Source organism: Artibeus jamaicensis, unplaced genomic scaffold (genome assembly GCF_021234435.1).
Source record: "Artibeus jamaicensis isolate MK-2021 breed Jamaican fruit bat unplaced genomic scaffold, CSHL_Jam_final contig_834, whole genome shotgun sequence".
Lineage (NCBI taxonomy): Eukaryota > Metazoa > Chordata > Mammalia > Chiroptera > Phyllostomidae > Artibeus > Artibeus jamaicensis.
In genome coordinates, this window is record NW_026521981.1 from 50,973 (window position 1) to 72,827 (window position 21,855).

The window sequence follows — 21,855 nt, forward strand, 5'->3', positions numbered from 1 at the left end:
CAAGGGTCTTAATGATCAACAGAACTAGTATTAAAAATAAATGGACTGTTGCCCTGGCTGGTGTAGCTCAGTGGATTGAGTGTGGGCTGCAAACCAAAGGGTCACCTGTTCAATCCCCAGTCAGGGCATGTGCCTGGGTTGCAGGCCAGGTCCCCAGTAGGGAATGCATGAGAGGTAACCACACACTGATCTTTCTCATCCTCTCTTTCTCCTTCCCTTCCCCTTTCTCTAAAAAATAAATAAATAAAATCTTTTAAAAAATAAATAAATGGACTGTTAACTTTGCACCTTAACCACTTGCTTCTTTAAGCCTTCGACTACCCTTGGACTGCCTTCTAAGTAGCTGTTTTTGTTGTGTTCAAGGATTGCTCAGTTATGCAAAAGCTGAAGATGGATGCAACAAGCGTGCCTGTTACCCCACCACCGGCGATCTCCTTGTGGGACGCAGCACACAGCTCACGGCTTCTTCTACCTGTGGGCTGGACGGGGCCCAGAAATACTGCATCCTCAGCTACCTCGAGGTGGGTTGGTTCTTTGTTTACTTGTCGGGACATTATTTAATCACTAAGGTAGGTTCCGTTCCTCCGAGTACAGCTGGGGCTGTTCAGTCAACAGTAAAGAAGGAGACAACATTCCTTTTGGAACATCAGAGACACATGAGATACAATTCAAAGTCCAGGAAACCTTGTCAGATCAGAAAATAGAAAGGTCTGCTTTCTATTAAGTAGTCTGTTTCTTGTTACCTTTAGAATTAAACAGAGGAGTCTTCTTGGCTCAGTCTTTGAAGGGAATGACTATAAAATGTACCTACCATAGAATAAACCTAGTTGACTTAAGAGGTAGAAACTGAGAATCCATCAGGCCCTCCAGGCCATTATGCTAACCAGTTCTCCATGTTGTGCCATAGAGATAGAAGGGCGTGGAACCTGGAACTCACCATGCCACTTGGAAATTGTCTTGGTCTTTCCTAAAAACCATAAAATCCCAGTGTGAACATATTTTGTGCCCTTTTTTTTCCCTTTAAGGCCAGTGTGTTAAAAAAAAAAAAAAAAACAAGTTGCTTTAGAGTTTGTTCTTCCCTGTGTTCTGAGAGCAAATCAAGCCCCCAAGGTCATCTGCGCCTCATACCTGCTGAAAAGCCTGAGGCTGTCATGTCAAGCCTTCAATGAGAGGATGTGCAGGAAGGAAGTTGGACACAAGCCTAATGTTAGTGGCCCAGGCTTTTCCATGTATTGTTCATTAAGGCAACTCCTGGAGGTCTCTAGAAAATGCTTTGTATTTTCATTGGTTTCTAGCAAAAGAGGATGATTATAAATAGGTGGAGACAATACCTGAATGCTTAGTTCTAAGTTTGGGAAGTACTTGTATAAGAAAGGAACTTCTCTTCATGGGCAAGGAAATGCGACTGTAGAAGTTTACTTAACTCTGTCTGGGTCAGGTGGGACGGATGGCCCTTCCAGTAGCTTTATGAGTCCAGGTCCTGTAGACAAAGAAGTGGTTTTCAGCTCTAACTTTCTAAACTTTCCGACCTCCAATCACCCATCTTGTTCCTAACCACTGGCATTCACTTGCCCTTGTCCTAGCCAACCCCTGATATACTCAGACGATAATCAGAAATCCATGTTCCTATGTCTTAATTTCACACCACCAAAAACAGAAGTAAATCAAACATCAGAAGCTTCTTTTGTCTATAGAATCACAGATATCTTAAAAATTTAGAGCTGAAAAAAATCGACAAATATCTTCAGGCTGACAAAGTTTCACAGGTGAGGCTTTGAGTACTAGTCTGCGCAAACACTGTGCAGGATGGGGGACAATTTTCCCATCTGTTTGTCTAAGAAACTGCTACCAAGCAAAGCGTCCTCTTCAAAAACTTCAGGTCAACATCGACCCACAGTATCACACAAGTGGGGATTCCCGCTTGGTCACTACAACTAAGCGCCCCCTGTAGCCAGTCCCAGCAACAGCTGCGCTTCCGAAATGTTTACACAAAGAACAGCCCATGAGCCCTGAGTATATACATTTTGGCCCCAAATTTTTATAGTATTATAGGAAACACTTTGAAGTCTCGAAATCTTGTGATGGAATCACAGGGCTTCTTCTGCTCTTGTAGGACAGGCCTGGGTCAAGCCTCCCCATATGGAGAATTGAGGTAGCTTCCACTGTTCCTTAATTTTTTCAAGTGGAAGGTTTATAGTGGCCAGTAATTCTAAAAAGATTTTATAGGCCTGACCAGTGTCACTCAGTTGGTTAGGCATCACTCTGCAAAGTGAAAGGTCACTGGTTCAATTCTCAGTCAGGGCACATGCCAAGGTTATTGGTTCGGTCCCCAGTTGGGGCCTGTGTGAGAGGCAACCGATGGATGTTTCTCTCTTACACCCATGTTTCTCTCCCTCTCTAAAAATAAATAAATTAAATATTTTTTTAAAATAAAAAGATTATGTGGAGCTCTTGAAAAGCTGGTTTACCTTAATAGACTCTAGCAGAAATAGTCATTAAAATCATCATGCATTCATTTGACAAATTTTATTGATTATCTACTATGGTCCAGACACTATCCTAGGTAAGGAGAATACAGCCATAAACAAAACAAAGTCCTTGTCCTCATTTAGTTTAAGTCTAATAATGCCAACAGACAGAAATCCAACCACTATATAATATAGTCACAGGTAGTGATAAAAGCTTGAAAATATTGCCTAGCAGGGTAAAGGATAGAGACTGGCAGAGGCCATAAGGGTGGGAGGTGGTGGTATTTTACATAAAAGTTAAGGAGAATTTCTCTGAGATGATGGCATTTAAGCAGAGACCTGAAAAAAAGGGGAGGAGCAAGAGATAGGAATATTTGGTGCGGGTTCAGGGAGAAGTGAAAACAGCTTATGTTGAGATTCTAAGTCACAAGAGTTCTCAATAAGCTCAAGGAAAAGAGGTGAGTGTAGCTAAGGCTGGGAGTATTGGGGGAAGGCAATCAAGGAGGCAGCCCTGATGAGGTCATGTAGGCCCTTGTAAGTCATGGTCAAGACGTAAACTCAACATTCACTAAACACCAACTAGTGCATTCGCTGTTGTAAGCAGTTTTCCAGCAGAAGGGATGGTAATAAACAGCTCCTGCTTCCTGAAAGCTTTGTGAAAATGTTCCTCCAGACTCCCACTCCCACAAATTAGCCTGGAACAGCTGTGCAGACCATGAGCAGTTGTTTGGAAGCCTTTGAAAATTTCCTTAGGAAGCTTTTTTGTATTTTATTTTTTAATTTTTATTATATTTTTTCCATTGCCAATTACCCCCCTTATATACCTCTCCCCTCCACAATCACCACAGTATTGTCCATGTCCATGAGTCCTTCTTCCTTTCTGTTTAATCCCTCCGCCCCCTAACCTCCCTGCCCAAAAGCTGTCATCTTGCTTTCTACATGAGTCTGTCTGTATTTTGCTTGTTAGTTCAGTTTGTTCATTAGATCCCACATATGAGTGAAATCATATGGTGCTTGTCTTTCTCTGACTGGCTTATTTCACTTAGCATAATGTTCTCCAGGTCCATCCATACTGTCACAAAGAGTAAAATTTTCTTCATTTTATGGCTGAGTAGTATTCCATTGTCTAACTGATCCATAGTTGTTTTATCCCCTCACTTACTGATGGACACTTGGGCTGCTTCCATATCTTGGGGACTGTAAATAATGCTGCAATGAACACAGGGGTGTTTATGTTCTTTCAAATTAGTGTTTTGGGTTTCTTTGGACATATTCCTAGAAGAAGGATCACTAGGTCAAAAGGCAGTTCCAGCCTGGCTTGTGTGGCTCAGTGGATTGAGTGCCAGCCTGGAAACCAAAGGGTTGCCAGTTCGATTCCCAGTCAGGGCACATGCCGGGGTTATGGGCCAGGTCCCCCTGGGGGATGCTCAGGAGGCAACCACACATTGATGTTTGCCTCCTTCTCTTTCTCCCTCCCTTCCCCTCTGTCTAAAAATAAATTTAAAAAATTTTAAAGGCAGTTCCAGTTTTAATATTCTGAGATATCTACTGCTTTTCACAGTGTCTGCACCAATCTGCACCCCCACCAACAGTGCAGAAGGGTTTGCTTTTCTCCACATCCTTGCAAGCACTTGTTTGTTGATTTATTGATGATAGCCATTCTTGACAGCTGTGAAGTGGTATATCATTGTGGTTTTTTAATTTGCATTTCTCTGATAATTAATGACACTGAGCATCTTTTCATATGTGTATTGGCCATCAGTATGTCCTCTTTTAAGAAGTATCTATTCAGGTCCTTTGCCCGTATTTTAATTGGATTGTTTCATTTTTTTGCTGTTGAGTTTTGTAAGTTCTTTATAAATTTTGGATAGTAACCCCTTATCGGATACATTGGTGAATATGTTCTCCCATTGCATGAATTGTCTTTTAATTTCACTGATGGCTCTTCATTACTGTTCAATGAAGACATAGTTTGACATAGTCCATTTGTTTATTTTAATTTTTTTATTTCCTTTGCCTAGGGAGATATATCAGATAAAATATTGTTATGAAAAATGTCTGAGATTTTGTTGCCTATGTTTTCTTCTAGAATTTTTATGGATTCAGGTTGAATATTTAAGTCCTTGATCCATCTTGAATTTATTCTTGTGTATGGTGTAAGAAAGTGGTCTAGCTTCATTTTTCTGCACACTCCAATTTTCCCAACATCATTATTGAATAAACTATATTTAGCCTATTGTATGTGCCTGCTTCCTCTGTCAAATATTAGTTGACTCTCAAGTTGTGAGTTTATTTCTGAGATGTGTTTCAAATACGTACAGCTACAAGCAGACATATTCAAGTAAGCACACTCCAAGGACAGTTTGGCTGTTAACAACATTTGAAAATCCATCTCATGGAAAATTAGTTCCCATTTACTAATAAGACCTTTCCTGTGAGACAAGAGGGTGGGGCTCTCTGTTGTGAATTTATGAAAGTCTTTTACAAAATCCACATGCATGATATAAGGGTTTGGAATTGGAAGCTTTTCTGCCAAAAAGTATGTTTGAGAGAGAAAGGACAATGGTCACAGATAACCTACTGGCCCATTGTTTTATTATTTTTGTGCCAAGTATTCTTCTTTTAACTAAAGGAAATAATTCTACTCAAAGTTATGTTCTGACTATTTCTCTATAGTTGAAAATAATCTCCAGACCATCTGCATCTTATATGAAAAAAGAATTGGTTCCTCATATATTTGCATTTTTGCTCCAAATACATAAATTTATAAAAATTCTAAGCCATATTTTAATTTCATTTGTTATTGCATTTAAGCATCTATTGATGGAAAAATTGATGTCTTGTTATTTCCTCTGCTTTGTATTTTTAGCCAGATTGAATGACAAATATAGTAAGTACAGTTTGTTTTTAAATTCAGATCAACAATAAGTAATTACAGTTCTTTATTTTAAATGTTAATGATGGTGTTTTCCAGGGGGAACAAAAATGCTTCATTTGTGACTCCAGATTTCCATACGATCCACACACCCAGCCCAACAGCCACACCATTGAGAATGTGATTACAAATTTTCAGCCAGACAGAGAAAGGAAATGGTGGCAATCTGAAAACGGTATGATTGAGCTCCTTTCCAATGTTGTATTTCTTCATGTTTTTAATAAGGTGTGTTTCTGTATCATATTAACAGTGTCAGAGCAAGCAGTTATATTGGAACAGCATTTACCAGAAGGCAGAGCCCTGTGTAACAACAAAATTTCTTTTCACTTTCAGAAAGATGATTTGTTTCTAGAGAAATAGAATTGTATTTTAAGCAGATAACTCAGAATGTTTCACTCTTTCCTTGCCAGGGAAGAAAATATCTCTGCATTCTTTTGTTCTTTGTAAAAAAGAAATAATAGTAAGGGAGTTTATGAGGTATTGGTAAATAAAGCCCAACATAAAACACACTGATAGGTGGAGTTAATAATGCCAGGAGAAGTCTGAGTTCATGCCATGTGCCTTCTCCTTTCTCAATACATGAAGGAAGAGAGGTAAAGGACATGTCATTTCTTACTGCAAGCTGAAGATTTTAATATAAAAATTGAATTGAAAGGATAGTTGGCTACCGACTGAAGTTCTTGCCTTTCTGGGTTTGTGCCCTCCTCTGGTCGTGAACAACTGTGCCATTGGACCTCACCCTGGTGTTTCCCAGACGCTCACTCTAAGTTTGAGCCCGACCAGGGATTCCTCTTATGCTACCCAGCTCTGGGCCTTACGTGCTTGTATTAATGCAGACTGGCTCACTCAGGATGGCCCCTCTTCCATACTGCCCTGCAACCCTGACCATGCCCCTCAAAATGATTCCATCTGCCACATCTCTATGTGTTGCACTTGGGGCTATAATCCCTCTATTTTCCTCAGAGGCAAGCATATTTCCCTGAGGGGATCCTAGTGCCTCAGAGGGAGTGTGAGAAAATCACACAGGGTCGTTAGGGCAAGCATGGTGGGAGACTAGTTTCCCGTCCTCCAGCGGGCAAGCACATGATCGATGTCTACTAAATGCCAGTTCATTTTGGATCCTCATCAGTGACTCTAGTCGGACTCTCCCTAATGAATGTGAGGCAGTTTCTCCCGTGAACACCTGTCTTCACCGTTGGGTGGTGCCATTTTTGCTGTATAGCGCTTTTGACCCACAGGTCCAGCATGTGCCCCACATCTCCCAGAGGGAATGCCCCTCTGTCAAGGCTCATTATATGGAAAAGGGGTCTCAACCAAGAATTTTGGAGAGGGGAAAGCAGATCTCCTTTCCAGAAAGGGTGAGGACCCCTTGACAGAGCCTGGAATGTGGCTGCCCTATGTGCAGCAAACCCTTCTCCGACCCATTCACCCCCGAAGGCCATTGTACCCCATGGCACTGCAGTCCGGCCGCTGTCCCAAAGAGCTTCACTGCCAATGCCAGAGACACATGTGGCTTGTGGGCACTAAATCAAGGTGTGGCTCATCCAAATCAAGATGTGCTGCAAGTACAAAAACACCCAATTTCTAACACTTAGTTTGGGGGAAAACATATGATAAAATGTTACAAATTTCAAAAATATTAATTACATACTGAAATGAGAATATTTTTTACATATTTTGTTAAATACATTAAAAATAATTTCACCTGCTTTTTTTTTACTTATATAACTTTGGCTGCCAGAAAGTTTTAAATGGCACACGTGACTCATATTTCTACTGGACAGTGTACTTCAGAGAGATCAGGGCTTCCAGGGCGTCCGGACCGGGGCCAATCCTCCATGTCCCTGCTGGAGAAGAGGGCAGCCAGTTACCTCCGTGCGAAGTCCAGCCAGGACACATCTGTCTCCTCCATGCAGGGGCCCACAGAGCCTCACTCCAGGGGAATGTTCCAGGCTGTGTTTTATGCTACACAACAATAGAACTAGTTTAAATGATTGTTAGGAGCTGTTGGAAGCACAGGGTGTGTCAGTATTACCGTGCTCTAGCTTGCAAGCTCGTGTTCCTGTGTAGGACAGATTCGAGTCCAAGGAAAGGAGCCCTCTTGTTCCCCCTATGGGGAACGTCCTTGGTCATATGGAATACTGCCACACTGTGGCCATAAGCATGGCCACCAAAACATCCCTGTGGCATAGTCTGAGTAAACCCTAGGTTGCTCTCCCAAAGACCTTCTCTTGGGCATGAAATGGCATGCTCCAGCAAACTAGGAAAGAGTGTTGGTCACCAGCATGTGATTTCAAGGTGTTTTATTATAGACAAGCCAGAGTGAGGGATTAATATGATAAGCAGGGGTCCCTCAAAATCACTGATTTTCTTCTTTCTGGATTTTTCTTTAGGTCTTGATCATGTCAGCATCAGATTGGACCTAGAGGCACTATTTCAGTTCAGCCACCTTATTCTGACCTTTAAGGTACAGATGCGTAGGTTTGCTGCCCCTTTTGTATACTTACCGAGTGCTGGGCTTGCCTGAAGTTTCACTTCCTCACTTCCTTGCAAAGAACAGAAAGCTGTGTGCATCCTTTTGTCATCAGGTTGTTTGTTCTTGAACAAAAACACAATACCACTGCTCATTAATTAATAACTTATATGGTCCACAACAACAAAAAATGTCTTAGAATATGTAGCAAAAAGAAAATCACGAACACTGGGGGTTAGAGGCCACAGAAATGAAGAAGACATAACTTTGAGGAGAAAGGACAGGAACTGGAAATTATTTAGGGAAATATGGGAAGACTGTGATCAAAAAGGAAGAACAATTAAAGGGTCTCTGCTAAGGTTACTGAGATGCCAGATAAAATCTTGTGCTATAGTCATTCTCTAATTACGCACCAAAGTTCTAATTTTGCTGTCAGGCCTGGTGCTAAGTTGTGGTAATACAAAAATGAATATAAAAGAAAAAGTTATAAAAATGGAAAAAAGACTTCCAGCCAAGATGGAGGTATAGGTGGAAATACTGTACTTCTTCACACAATCAAACTAAGGACAACAAGATTTAGAAACAAAAAACAACCAAAATAGACAGAAAATTGAACTGTACCAAAGTCCGACAACAACAAACCATTCATCCAGACAAGTAAGAGGGGCAGAGTCAGCAGCTGGCAGAGAGGGGTTGCAGCAGGAAAAAGAGTCCAGACCAACCCAGGCACGCAGGCGGCGGTTGGCAGATCCCAGGTGTGGGGTGGCAACAGGCAGACCCAGTGAGGGCTCAAGGCAGCTGGCTGACCAAGGTCACCCATTCATGCACAGATAAACCAGGTGAGAAAAACAGACAGTGAGACAGACCATGCAACTCAGGGCCCCAGCAATGGGAAATAAAGCCTAAAAGCACCAACTGGAAAAACTTCAGGGGTTGAGGTGTTGGGAGAGGCTCCCAGCCTCACGGGAGAATTCGTTGGAGAGACCCACAGGTCCTAGAATGTACACAAGCCCACCCACCTAGGAACCAGCACCAGAGGGGCCCAATGTGCTTGTGGGAAGCAGCAGAGGGGACTGAAATCCAAGAAAGGGTGGGACAAATGCCATTGTTCCCTCTCTGACCCCAGCCCCAGTCACAAACCAGTGACTGGGTTGACCCACGCTGGTAAACAACTAAGCTTTTGCCCCTCATATGTAACAGGCATGAACAGACCAAAACATTATGGCTCAAGCAGAAGAACAACTCAAAGCCCCAGAGCCAATACTTGTAACTGACCAAGAGATAGCCAACCTATCAGATGCACAGATTAAAACACTGGTTATCAGGATGCTCACAGAACTGGTTGATTTAGTCACAAATTAGATGAAAAAATGAAGGCTACACTAAGTGAAATGAAGCAAAATGCACAGGGAACCAATAGTGATGGGAAGAAAACTGAGACTCAAATCAATGGAGTGGACCAGAAGGAAGAAAGAAACATCCAACCAGAAAATAGTGAAGAAACAAGAATTCAAAAAAATGAGGCGAGGCTTAGGAACCTCCAGAACATCTTTAAATGTTCCAACATCTAAATTATAGAGCTACCAGAAGGAGAAAAGGAAGAACAACAAGTGGAAAAGTTATTTGAACAAATCATAAAGGAGAACTTTCCCAATCTGGAAAAGGAAATAGACTTCCAGGAAGTCCAGGAAGCTCAGAGAGTCCCAAAGAAGTTGGACCCAAGAAGGAACACACCAAGGCACATCATCATTACATTAGCCAAGATTAAAATGAAGGAGAGAATTCTAGAAACAGCAAGAGATAAGGGGACAGTCACCTACAAAGGAGTTCCCATCAGACTGTCAGCTGATTTCTCAATAGAGACCCTACAGACAAGAAGGGGCTGGAAAGAAGTATTCCAAGTCATGAAAGCCAAAGACCTACATCCAAGATTGCTCTATCCAGCAAAGCTTTCATTTAGAATGGAAGGGCAGATAAAGTGCTTCTCAGATAAGGTCAAGTTCAAGGAGTTCATCATCACCAAGCCCTTATTATATGAAATGTTAAAGGGACTTACCTAAGAAAAAGAAGGTAAAAAATATGAACAATGAAAGGACAGCAAACTCACAGTTATTAACAACCACACCTAAAAGAAAAGCAAACTAAGCAGACAGCTAGAACAGGAGCAGAACCACAGAAATGGAGATCACATGGAGGGTTAGCAACAGGGGAGTGGGAGGAGGTGAAGGGGGGGAGAAGGTACAGAGAATAAGTAGCATAGATGGTAGGTAGAAAATAGAGAGAGGGGAGGGCAAGAGTAGTAGGGAAAATGTAGAAACTAAAGAACTTAGGACACATGGACATAAACTAAAAGGGGGGAAATGTGGGGAGAGGAGGTGTGCAGGGTGAAGGGGAATGAAGGGGGAAATGGGACACTGTAATGGCATAATCAATAAAATATATTTTTTAAATGGAAAAAAATTTTAGCCTTTGCCCTTAAAGAACTAACAGTCTAGTTATGATTTCAGCACATATATAAATTTAAAATTATAATACAAGGTGATAAGTGCCTAAACATATGGTAAGTGGTGGGAAATTCATTGAGAAGGCTAAATCTGCTCTGGGCAATCCAGGTAAACTCCATGGTAGATTTTCAAGGATGTATAAGAGTTTGCCAGAGGAAAAGCATTCTAGGCCAAGAAAACTGCATGCAAATTGCTGTAAAAATATCAATTACACTACCCTCTTAAAAATTAATATGCCATCTTCCTTCAATTATTAAATCACATGGCCACATTTTTTAAATGGAATGAGATTATAGGGAAAAATATGTGCTCATAAATGCCTGTCCACTTCTGGGAAGAGATTTTGGTAGGTTCTTTGTATAGTGACTTTAAAGGATACAAATAAGGTTTGAAAGTATAGAGTTAGAAAATGTAAATACTCAATCTGAAGTGGGTAATACAATTTTCCTTTGTGGAGCATCACAAGTCAACTCATTTTCCCACAGACTTTTCGGCCTGCCGCAATGTTAGTTGAACGTTCCACAGACTATGGACACACCTGGAAAGTGTTTAAATATTTTGCAAAAGACTGCGCCACTTCCTTTCCCAACATCACATCTGGCCAGGCCCAGGGACTGGGAGACCTTGTGTGTGACTCTAGATATTCGGATATTGAACCCTCCACCGGCGGTGAGGTAGCCTTTCCTTTCTTGGATTTCTTTAATGTCAAATAAACCTTTTTTTTTTCAATGTGGTTAACTGAGATGAAAACAATTGAGGTAGTATTTGTTGAAATAGAACTTGAGTGGTTAATAGAGTTTAAATTGAAATGAGTCCTGAATTCATTTCAAAATCAGATAAGTGATAAATACCTTCTAAGAATAATCCTTCACAGAGAGACCAGCTGAAGGTGGGCAGGTGCTGAAAGGCAGGCTGGGCACCCGGGCCTGGGGAAGGCAGGGGAAGAGCATCTGTTTCTAACGCCTGCAAGGCAGCACATAGGCTAGTGCAGCTCTGGACTAGTTGTCTCATCTCCTTGCTCTGTAAACCAGCACTCAGCTGGGATCTGCCAGGAACATCCCCTGAGAAAAACTGGTAACTGGCGGAGGGTCCAGGTGGGAGTGGGGTTGGCAGGTATTACCTTATCAGATCTAGGAGAAGGGATTGAGGCAGACAGCAGCTCCAGAATTCCCTGCCAGATCCAAACTGATGATGACTCGCTGAACCATGGCCCCATAACTCCACCCCAGCCCAGAACAGGGGCCGTTTGTCCTTTGGAATCACAACTGCTGCCTTCACGGACCTCTTGTGTATAAAGAGCCAACATGACTGTTTATGGCTTTCATTTTCCCTCTTGCTACTTTTTTTCACATGAGAACCTAACAATGATCTGTACCCTATGATACCTGGGAGGCAAGAGCTCAGCCTGCTTGTAAGATCAGGATCTCTTCTTTAAGAGTTTACTATTTAGCCCTTGCTGGTGTGGCTAAGTGGATTAACTACCAGCCCACAAACTAAAAGGGTTGCCAGTTCAATTCCCAGTCGGTGCACATGCCTGTGTTGCAGGCCAGGTCCCTGCTAGGGGGCACACAAGAGACAGCCCACATATTGATGTTTCCCTCTTTAACATAAAAAAAGAGCACACTGTTTAACAATAACATTTTGGGGTAAAACAGTTTCAACTTACCTACATTTGTTTTACAGGTTGTTTTAAAAGTTTTGGATCCCAGCTTTGAAATAGAAAACCCGTACAGCCCCTACATCCAGGGTATGAATTGCTTTATACTTTTCACAGCAACTTCTTTTCTAAAAATCTCATGTTAGGCATATTCCTTGTCATTACCTTTCTGTAGTGCATGAAGGGGATGCCAGTCAAGAAGGGCATCTTGAAGTGATACAACCTAAATGCTCAATTCATTATTTTTATTATTGCCCTTTCCCTAGACCTTGTTACATTAACAAACCTGAGGATAAACTTCACCAAACTCCACACCCTTGGAGATACTTTGCTTGGAAGGAGGCAGAATGATTCCCTTGATAAATACTACTACGCCCTGTATGAGATGGTGGTTCGGGGCAGCTGTTTTTGCAATGGCCATGCTAGCGAATGTGGCCTAACACAGATGGTGAGGGGAGATGTGTTCAGCCCTCCTGGAATGGTGAGTTACTGACCCAGGAGAGCAGTTGGCTCCCCCACCTTCCCTTCATTGTCCTGGTGCTCGATGTAGATCAGCCTTTATGTGGGGATGAGCCAGGTGCCAGCGTGTAGGGGCAGGCGTGACTGTCTGGACCAACGGGCGATCTGAGCACCTTCAGTTCTCTCTCCAGAGAGACTTGTGAATCCTTCCAGGTATAAGCATCACTGAACTCATGACCAGAACTTATAACTTGTGATTTTAAGATAGCCCATTTTGCTCCTTTTGTTATTTATTATTTCAGGGAATGGAGATTTGGTGGGGAGGACCCATAATTTCTCATGCATTCTCTCACAAAAATTTATGAAAGGTCTGCTGTACTCTGTACCGAAGTGTAGGACTAATACATGCTATTATAAAGATGGTTACTCCAAGTAACGATCTTACACTATGAATGACTATGTCTTCATAGTAAAAATTCCTTCCATCTGTGGGACTAGTCCTAAAGAGGGATGTAGTAGAAGAGTTGTATTTTCATGCAGAGTCCTGGGGGTGTGTCTACTAAACAATTTTAAACTATTAGTTATATTCAGACAAGGCTTGATGTTGGGATCAGGGTATGGCACCTTCTTACCCAGCTACCTCAATGTTTAACTGGAAATAGAACTTCTCTCTTTGAACTTGGACATCTGGGGCATTTTGTGGAGAATCACACACCTTTCTCTAATTTCTTTCTGTTTTCTAATTCCCTCTGTTCTCTTATGCTTCTAAACCACCCTGGACACACACACACACCCCATCTTATCCCTCATTTTGTTGAGGGCTGCAATGTGCTGGTCTGAAACTAGCAGTGGGATGAGCCAAAAAAATTTTATTGTAAATGTATACTAAACATCTTAAATCTTTACATTGTAAAAGCTAGTTGAGCAAATAATAACAGGTAGTCCAGGCTGGTATTGCCACTAACACAGAGGAAATTAAGTCTGAGGCCCGCGACCTGGTATTTCATTTTCCATAAAAAGAGCCCCAGCATCCTCAAAGGTGAGCCCTCTTTTCACACTGTTTGTGCATCACACAATACAGGTTCATGGTCAGTGTGTCTGTCAGCACAACACAGATGGCCCAAACTGTGAGCGGTGCAAGGACTTCTTCCAGGATGCTCCTTGGAGGCCAGCTGCAGGCCTCCAGGACAGCTCTTGCAGAGGTGAGTGAAGAGTTCTTAGCGCAGTCGGAGTGTGTCTGGGCTTCCTTATTTTGGAGAACATGTAGTTCATCTGGACTGCAGGCAACAAACCTGTGGCTTCCAGCACCAGGTGAGTGACAGGCCAATGTCTCCCATTGTCTCCCATGGAAGAATCACCAACATCTCAAACCTTCACACCAAAAATTAACATTAATTTGAAAAATAAAACAACATATGTGTTGGGTGGCCCCTTTCCAGAGGAGGGACAGAGCCATGTAATAAGATCAGTGGGGATGCCAATCCATGATCTGGGTGAATCTTCCTGAGTAATCATGCATTCCATGAGTATGAACTTAAATTCATATGTCAGATAACAGGAGAAATGAGGTCTAGGTTCAAGTTTGACAGGCTATTGTACCTTTTATAAAATATTTCGACTAACAATGTGGAGGATTTTTATAATGTGTTTGCTGCCTCTAAATTTCGATGAACTTGTCTTTCAGTTTTTTTCCCAAATTTGAGAAAAATAAGATTTAGGGGAGTAAGGTCACTAGAAGAGCACGTGAAAAACCTCACCCATGAGTCACAGTATACAAAACCCAGCAAATATTTATGCTGTTTACAGGAAAGAAAAAACACACAAACAAGATGAACAGCATAGCTAGACATGACCACAAAGACAAATTCCTCCAAACCGACTGCCTTCCCTGTACCACTCTGGCTGCACCCAGGTTGGGGCGTAAATGACCTGTGCCCTGCTTCCGGCTCCCCTGCCCACAGAGGAGAGGCAGGGGGAGGCTCTGTTTTAATGAGAATCCCAGTGCCTACAGAACGTGTGATATAAAAAATTCAAATTTACAAAGTATGTAAAAGTATTCTTTACTCAACAACAACACAAATATTGTACTTCAGAGCTTCTAGATTATGCAAATGATTTACTGTTGTTCCTTGACTTTTTAAACACCCATATATTAAACGTTTGGGGAACACGCTTTATAGAGAGTCTATGAGCATTACAAGAGTACTAGAAAGATCTTTCGAAAGCACCTAATTTAACTGTTTGCATACACGGCATGTCCAGAGAAAGAAGGTGGAGTGGCTAGGAAAGAGGGAGAGGACGCACAGATTAGAGGGTGAATGTCAGCTGGGTTACTCCCAGGCCCCAGGTCAGTCTCTCAGTAACTCCTCTCCTTTCCCAGCTTGTAGCTGTAACAGCCACTCTGACCGCTGTCACTTCGACATGACCGTGTACCTGGCCAGCGGCAGGGTCAGCGGGGGCGTGTGCGAAGACTGCCGGCACAACACCGAGGGGCAGCACTGCCATCGCTGCAGACCCCTTTTCTACAGGGACCCCCTGAAGCCCATCTCGGATCCTTACGCGTGCCTTCGTGAGTCCCCTGACTCTGGAAGCATCCTTCCCACTGGTTTGAGAAATGCTGAAGGGGCAAGTGTCTCTTGGGCTGCCAGGCCCCACTCAGCTTAGCAGCATCTCCGAACTGCCCTCTCAGTGGGAGTGGGGATTGCAAAGTCATTTTGACATTGAGATCGTTTCTTTCTCTGAACAAATTGGGCCAGGTAATCCAGGTTCATCCTGGCAGCCTTGTGGCAGGGTTTCCTCCTGGAAAATCAGGAAATTATTCTAGATTCAATCAGCAGAGGGTGAACGGTTTCAGTGACTTCACACACCTGGAATTTCTAGGTCAGCTCCAGCAAACAGTTAACTGCTGAAATTAGCTACATTTGACTGGCGGTAGACAATTCAAATTTGTTGTTAAGATGCATGAGCTATTATCACCTGGCTTATATTTTCTTTTTTCAACATTAAAAAAGTTTCATTTTATCTTTAATTTCAACTTTTATTTTTTAGGTATATTTTATCAATTATGCTATTACAGTTCTCCCATTTTCCCCCCTTATTTCCCTGTGCCCTTCATCCCTCCTCCCACCAGCATTTTCCCTCCCCCTCCTCAGTTCATGCCCGTGGGTCATTCATGTCAGTTCTCTGGCTTCTCCATTTCCTATACTATTGTTAACCTCCCCTGTCTATTTTGTACATAGTATTTATGCTTATTCCCTGTACCTTTTCCCTTACTCTCCCTCCTCCCCCTCCTGGCTGACAACCCTCCATGTGATCCTCATTTCTGCAAATCTGTTCTTTTCTAGCTGTTTGCTTAGTTTGTTTTAGTTATCCTTTTAGGTTCGGTTGTTGATAGTTGTGAGTTTGTTGTCATTTTATTGTTCATAGTTTGGATCTCCTTTTTCTTAGATAAGTCCCTTTAACATTTCATATAATAAGGGTTTGATGATGATAAACTCCTTTAACTTGACCTTATCTGGCAAGCACTTTATCTGCCCTTCCATTCTAAATGGTAGCTTTGCTGAATAGAATAATCTTGGATGTAGGTCCTTTCTTATCATGACTTTGAATACTTCTTCTTTGAGACTCTCTCAGCTTCCTGGACTTGCTGGAAGTCTATTTCCTTTGCCAGATTGGGAAAGTTCTCCTTTATTATTTGTGCAAATAACTTTTCCACTTGTTGCTCTTCTTCTTCCCCTTCTAGTACCCCTATAATTCAGATGTTGGAATGTTTAAAGATGTTGTGGAGGTTCCTAAGCCTCTCCTCATTTTTTCGAATTCTTATTTCTTCATTCTTTTCTGGTTGGTTGTTTCTTTCTTCTTTTTGGTCCACTCCATTGATTTGAGTCCCAGTTTCCTTTCCATCACTATTGGTTCCCTGTACATATTCCTTTATTTCACTTAGTGTAGCCTTCATTTTTTCATCTAGTTTGTGACCAAATTTAACCAATTCTGTGAGCATCTTGATCACCAGTGTTTTGAACTGTGCATCTGATAGGTTGGCTATCTCTTTGTCGCTTAGTGGTAATTGTTCTGGAGCTTTGATCTGTTCTTTTGCATTTGGGCCATTTTGTTTGTTTGTTTGTTTGTTTGTCTTGATGCACTCTTTACATAGTGATGGGTGGAGCCTTAGGTGTTCACCAGGGCCAGGCAACCTAGTTGCTGTGTTGTGATGCTGTTTGTGGGAGAGGGCTCCAAGAGGGAACAATGGCACCTGCTCCACTCTCTGCTGGATTTCAATTCCTTCTGCCACTTCTCCCAAGCAGAGTGAGCCCTTCTGGTGCTGATTTCTGTGTGGGTGGTTTTGTATACATTCTAGGACCCTGTAGGTTTCTCCAACAAATTCTCCTGTGAGGCTGGGAGTCTCTCCTGGCACCTCGACCCCCACAGGTGTTGTTAATCAGAGTTTTGAAGCTTTATTTCCCCTGAGCTGGAGCCCTGGGTTATGTAGTCTGTCTTGCTCCCCAGTTTCACCTGGTTTACCTGCACACAAATGTGGGACTGCCAGGTCTGCCAGCTACCTTGCGCACCACTCCCCTTCACAATCCTCCATCTCACTGGGTCTGTGTATTGCCACCCTGCACCGGGGTCTGCCAGCTACCACTTTTTTTTTTTTTTTTGCCATGACCCCTTGCTGCCTGGCTGCTCAACTCTGCCCCTCCTACCAGTCTGAATGAATGTGTCTATTTTAATTCCTTGGTTGTTGGACTTCCATACAGTTCAATTTTCTGTCAGTATTGGTTGTTTTTTTTGTTTCTAAATTTTTGTTGTCCTTATTTTGGTTGTGCATAGAGGCATAATGTGTCTACCTATGCCTCCATCTTGGCCAGAAGTCATGACTTTGAATATGTCTTGCTAGCACCTTCTTGCCTGTAAGGTTTCTTTGGAAATCAGCTGATAGTCTTATGGGAACTTGTTTGTAAGTAACTGTCTCCTTTTCTCTTGCTGCTTTTAAGATTCTCTCTTTATCTTTAGTCTTTGGTAATGTGATTATGATGTGCTTTGCTGTGCACTTCCTTGGGTCCAATTTCTTTGGGACTTTCTGAGCTTCCTAGACTTCGTTTGTCAGATTGGAGAAGTTCTCCATTATTTTTTCAAGAAGGTTTTCAATCTGTTGCTCTTCCTCTTCTCCTTCTGACACCCAAATGATTCAGATGTTAGGATGTTTAAAGTTGTCCTAGAGGTTCCTAAGCCTTTCCTCAGTTTTTTGAATTCTTGTTTCTTCATTCTGTTCTGGTTGAATGTTTATTATTTCTTCCTTCTGCTCCAAATTTGATTTGAGTCCAAGTTTATTTTCCTTCATTGTTGGTTCCCTTCATTTCACTTTTCATAGCCTTCGCTTCTTCCTCTATTTTGTGACCATCCTCAGCCATTTCTGTGAGCATCCTGATTTTCAGTGTTTTGAACTCTACATCTGATAGGTTGGCTATCTCTTTATCACTTAGTTGTTTTTCTGGAGTTTTTGATCTGTTCTTTCATTTGGGCCACATTTTTTTGTCTCAGCACACCTGTTACATAGTAAGGGGCAGAACCTTAGGTATTCACCAGAGCAGAGCAACCTCTGACACTGTATGTGGGGAAGGGGTCCAAAAGGAAACAATGCCAGTTGCTCAGCTCTCAGCTGGCTTTCAGTCACCTCCCCTCCTACCCGAAAGCACGTTAGGCCCTTCTGGAGCTAATTCCTTGGTGGGTGGATTTGCATACTTTCTAGGACCCTTCCAAGGAACTCTTCTGGGGCTGGGAGTTTTTCCTACCACCACAACCTCTACAGGTTCTTACAGCCAGAAGTTTTGAGGCTTTTTTTTCCCTGTACTGGAGTCCTGGGTTGCACAGTCTGTCTTGTTCCCCAGTTGTTCCTCCCAGTTTATCCTCACACAAATGTGGAACCACCAGCCACCACTTCACCCACCTGGTCCTCAAGCTTCTACCTTGCCATAGCAAGGCATTTCAGTCCCAGCTGCCCATCTCCACCCCTCCTACCAGCCTGGATGAATGTTTCTTCTCTAACTCCTTGCTTGTCAGACTTCCATACAGTTCAGTTTTCTGGTAGTTCTGGTTTTTTTGTCTGTTTTTAAATTTGTTGTTGTCCTTCTTTTAGTTGTATGAGGAGGCACAGTGTCTCTACCCATGCCTCCATCTGGGCTGGAAGTTCTAATTTCATTTTAAAAATAAAATATTTCAAGCATATACAAAATAATAGAGAATAATATAGTAAACACCACTTATAACCACCACCATCTTCATCAAAATTTCTTACCCTATCATCTTCAAGACTTTGATAAAACACTACAGGTACTAGTGATGTCCTAGGTGCAATCTTTCTCATTTGTCTAGGGATAAACTCTAATATATTTAGCAGTTATTACCATGCTTACTTTTTTTAAATTTAATCTTTATTTTTTCATTAATATTTAGTCCCCTTATACCTGTCTCCCACCAGCAATCACCACACTGTTGACCATGCTTATTTTTATACTTTCACCTGTGTTTTTATCTACAAGCAATACATATTGACATATTTTCAAACTTTAGATAAATGATATTATGCTGTATTATATCTTTGAATATTTCATTCAACATTATATTTTTAAGATTTGTCTGTATCATGTGGCCCTAGATCTCCCATTTTAATTTTTGTGTGTAATTCCTTCCTTCCTATAAATCTGAGGAAATCTATTTGTTTGTTTTGATTTTGATGCTACAGTAGCCATGTATTTGGCCTTGTGCATATGCACAAAGACTGTCCCTAAGAGTCATACTAAGAAGTGGAATTACTGGAGCATAGTATAAACTTCTTCAAATTGACTGTTTAATACTGAATTGTCCCCTAGGTAGGTGTACCAAGTAGCAGCCTGACCAACAGTATATAAGCGTTCATCTTGCTCTATATCCTGGCCAATACTTGGTTTTATCCTGCTTTAAATTTTGCTACTCAGGTGGGATCTCACCATCATTTCAACCTGCATTTCCCTGCAGGAATGGGACTAGAGTGAACAAAACACCTAGGTTCCAAAATTTAAGGAAGCACTGACTCTCAGTGTCATCTCAGAGACATGCAAGCATAGGGCTGACACTCGCCACTCACACTGACCTGACAACGAGTGCCTTTTTAAATGTTGTGCCCTAGGCACTGTGCTTGCCCTTCTCTAGTCTCAGCATTGTTGTCTATTACTGTGAAGAGAAATATCCTAATCTGATTTCAAACACCCAGGGCCAGTTCCTGGTCTGAGAACTTTACTTGAAGACTAACAAATTGGTCTTTTATTGTTTCATGGATGCTGGTGGAAAACATGAAACTCCTGGGTCAAAGACAAAGAACTTTATTACCATGGCACAGCAAGAAGCAAGATGTTGGTGTGAGTCCCCAAGTCCCAAGTTCCATGAGGCAATTCAAAGGGTGTCAGGTGGATCCTGTACACCTAATGAGTTTATCTCATAGCCACGAAACACTGAGCAGAGGATTCATTGCTTTTATAGCAGTGGAAGCAAGCTCGTTCTTCGTCTGGGTGAAGATGTTTCCTCATTCCTCAAGGTAGCTTCCTGCACCCAGTGTTGAGATGCGGCCTGGATAAAGAGCAGTCAGGGCCTTGCATTATCAGCACTCTCAGCACACCGTTAAGATGTGTAAGACTTATGGAAGATTGTTGATCCCAATACCCAGAAATCCTGCTTCACACGCTATCATCAGCTTGCCATATGGGGTAGGGGACTTGCTGTGAAACTGCATGTACACACTACATAAAATGAAGTCTTATACAAAAGTAATTCAGTATAGCTACCTGAATGTATACAATATTCTAGATTTCAAACTTTAAATCATCGCAATGTAAAAAAAGCATAAATTAGCTCTTTTTGCTCTGATTACTCAGTAGGTACCTGATTGCATAAAATTTTACCTTTACACAGCCTGTTTAAAATTTATATAAAGAACTGGAATCTCAAAAAATATGTATTTTTAAATCAGTGTCCTACATTTTTTACCAGTGTCTACAGTTACACACACACACACACACACACACACACACACAAACTTTTATTTATGTTTTTTATGCTGTGTATTTATAAAAGAAGATGAAATCGCTTTCTTAGGTGGAATCAGGAAAATACGATGTTTTGAAACAGATAACCTTAGAATATGGAAAGAGATTGGAAATAACTAAACCAAATGTTTTAACACATTAAACTAATTCTTGTTCCTTAAGAACATTAAGTATTAACTTGATGGTGCTTTTGAAGAAAACCAAGGAAAGAAAACTAGTACCCCTGATATGAAATTAAGAAGTCATTCTTTGTAAACAAGGAGTTTCTTGAGGAAAGGCAGATGAGGAGCTTGTAGAAACTGCCATCATGAGACTCTTCAGTTTCTCCCAGTTCACCTAAACACGTTTACGTGCGTGTAAGCACGTCTGTGTAAATGACGTGTATTAAGACTGATGAGCAGCAGTCACACCTAAATTTCCTCTAAGTTGTTTTTGTTTGACCCTAAATATTTACATAATCAAATTCCATGCATAAGGGTTGAATAATTTTAACTCTTCTATGATTAAAACACAGAAAAAAACAAAGATTTGGTAGACTCAACCACTGCTAATAAAAGTTTGTTAGAATTAAGTTGTGTGAAATCAAGATTTTATTGAAATTCTATCTTGAAGGCCATGATGTAGGGTTATTTCAAAGTAAAATCACTACCCACTCACCCACAGCCCCCAGAGATGCTTCTGTATATGTTTAAATTACACTCTGGAACTCAGTGCTAACCCTTTGGAATGTTTCCCGAGTAAAGCTGAGCTTTTTCCTTTTGGCTACTTCTAACATGTATCCAGTTTGTTCCTTTCTACAAGCAATGGTTTTAGTTAGAAGAAATCGTGGTTTTCCAAACTAAACAGAATCCAATGCTGTTTTTCCATAGTAAGATGTTCTCACAAGTCACAATCTAATAGCAAACAATTGACATTGAAAAATTCTGTCAGACAAGCAAATGAGTGCTTCAGTGACACCAAACAACTGGTTTGACTGGATTTTTTCACTGAACTCACTAACCTAACTGGTTGTTATGTAAATACAGCTTTAGGCCTGAGGATTTTATTTTTATTAATCCAAAGAACACATGTATAAATGTGAACGTAATTATTCCTTAGAATCAGGATATTCATTTTTTTATTCTTACTACCTTATTCCTTAAAAGTAGGACCCCTTGAGAACACAGCACCATACAGATACAAGACCTTGGTGATCATCTAAAGTCTACTGCCACACACGTCCTCAAAAAATGCCCAAGTGCGTGTCCAGCCTCTGCCTGGACAGCGCTGCTGGTGAGGAGG

At 41.5% G+C, this 21,855-nt stretch overlaps 1 protein-coding gene across 1 annotated transcript in view; it reads left to right on the forward strand.

The window, feature by feature from the left end:
• LAMB4 (laminin subunit beta 4) overlaps nucleotides 1-21,855 on the forward strand; it is a 128,566-nt gene that overhangs the window by 14,334 nt on the left and 92,377 nt on the right. The window contains exons 3-10 of the mRNA XM_053673199.1: nucleotides 364-521; nucleotides 5,443-5,578; nucleotides 7,797-7,870; nucleotides 10,866-11,054; nucleotides 12,064-12,127; nucleotides 12,304-12,518; nucleotides 13,578-13,698; nucleotides 14,877-15,065. Of these exons, the coding sequence (XP_053529174.1) occupies nucleotides 364-521; nucleotides 5,443-5,578; nucleotides 7,797-7,870; nucleotides 10,866-11,054; nucleotides 12,064-12,127; nucleotides 12,304-12,518; nucleotides 13,578-13,698; nucleotides 14,877-15,065 (1,146 nt within the window). The remainder of the gene's footprint in view (nucleotides 1-363; nucleotides 522-5,442; nucleotides 5,579-7,796; nucleotides 7,871-10,865; nucleotides 11,055-12,063; nucleotides 12,128-12,303; nucleotides 12,519-13,577; nucleotides 13,699-14,876; nucleotides 15,066-21,855) is intronic.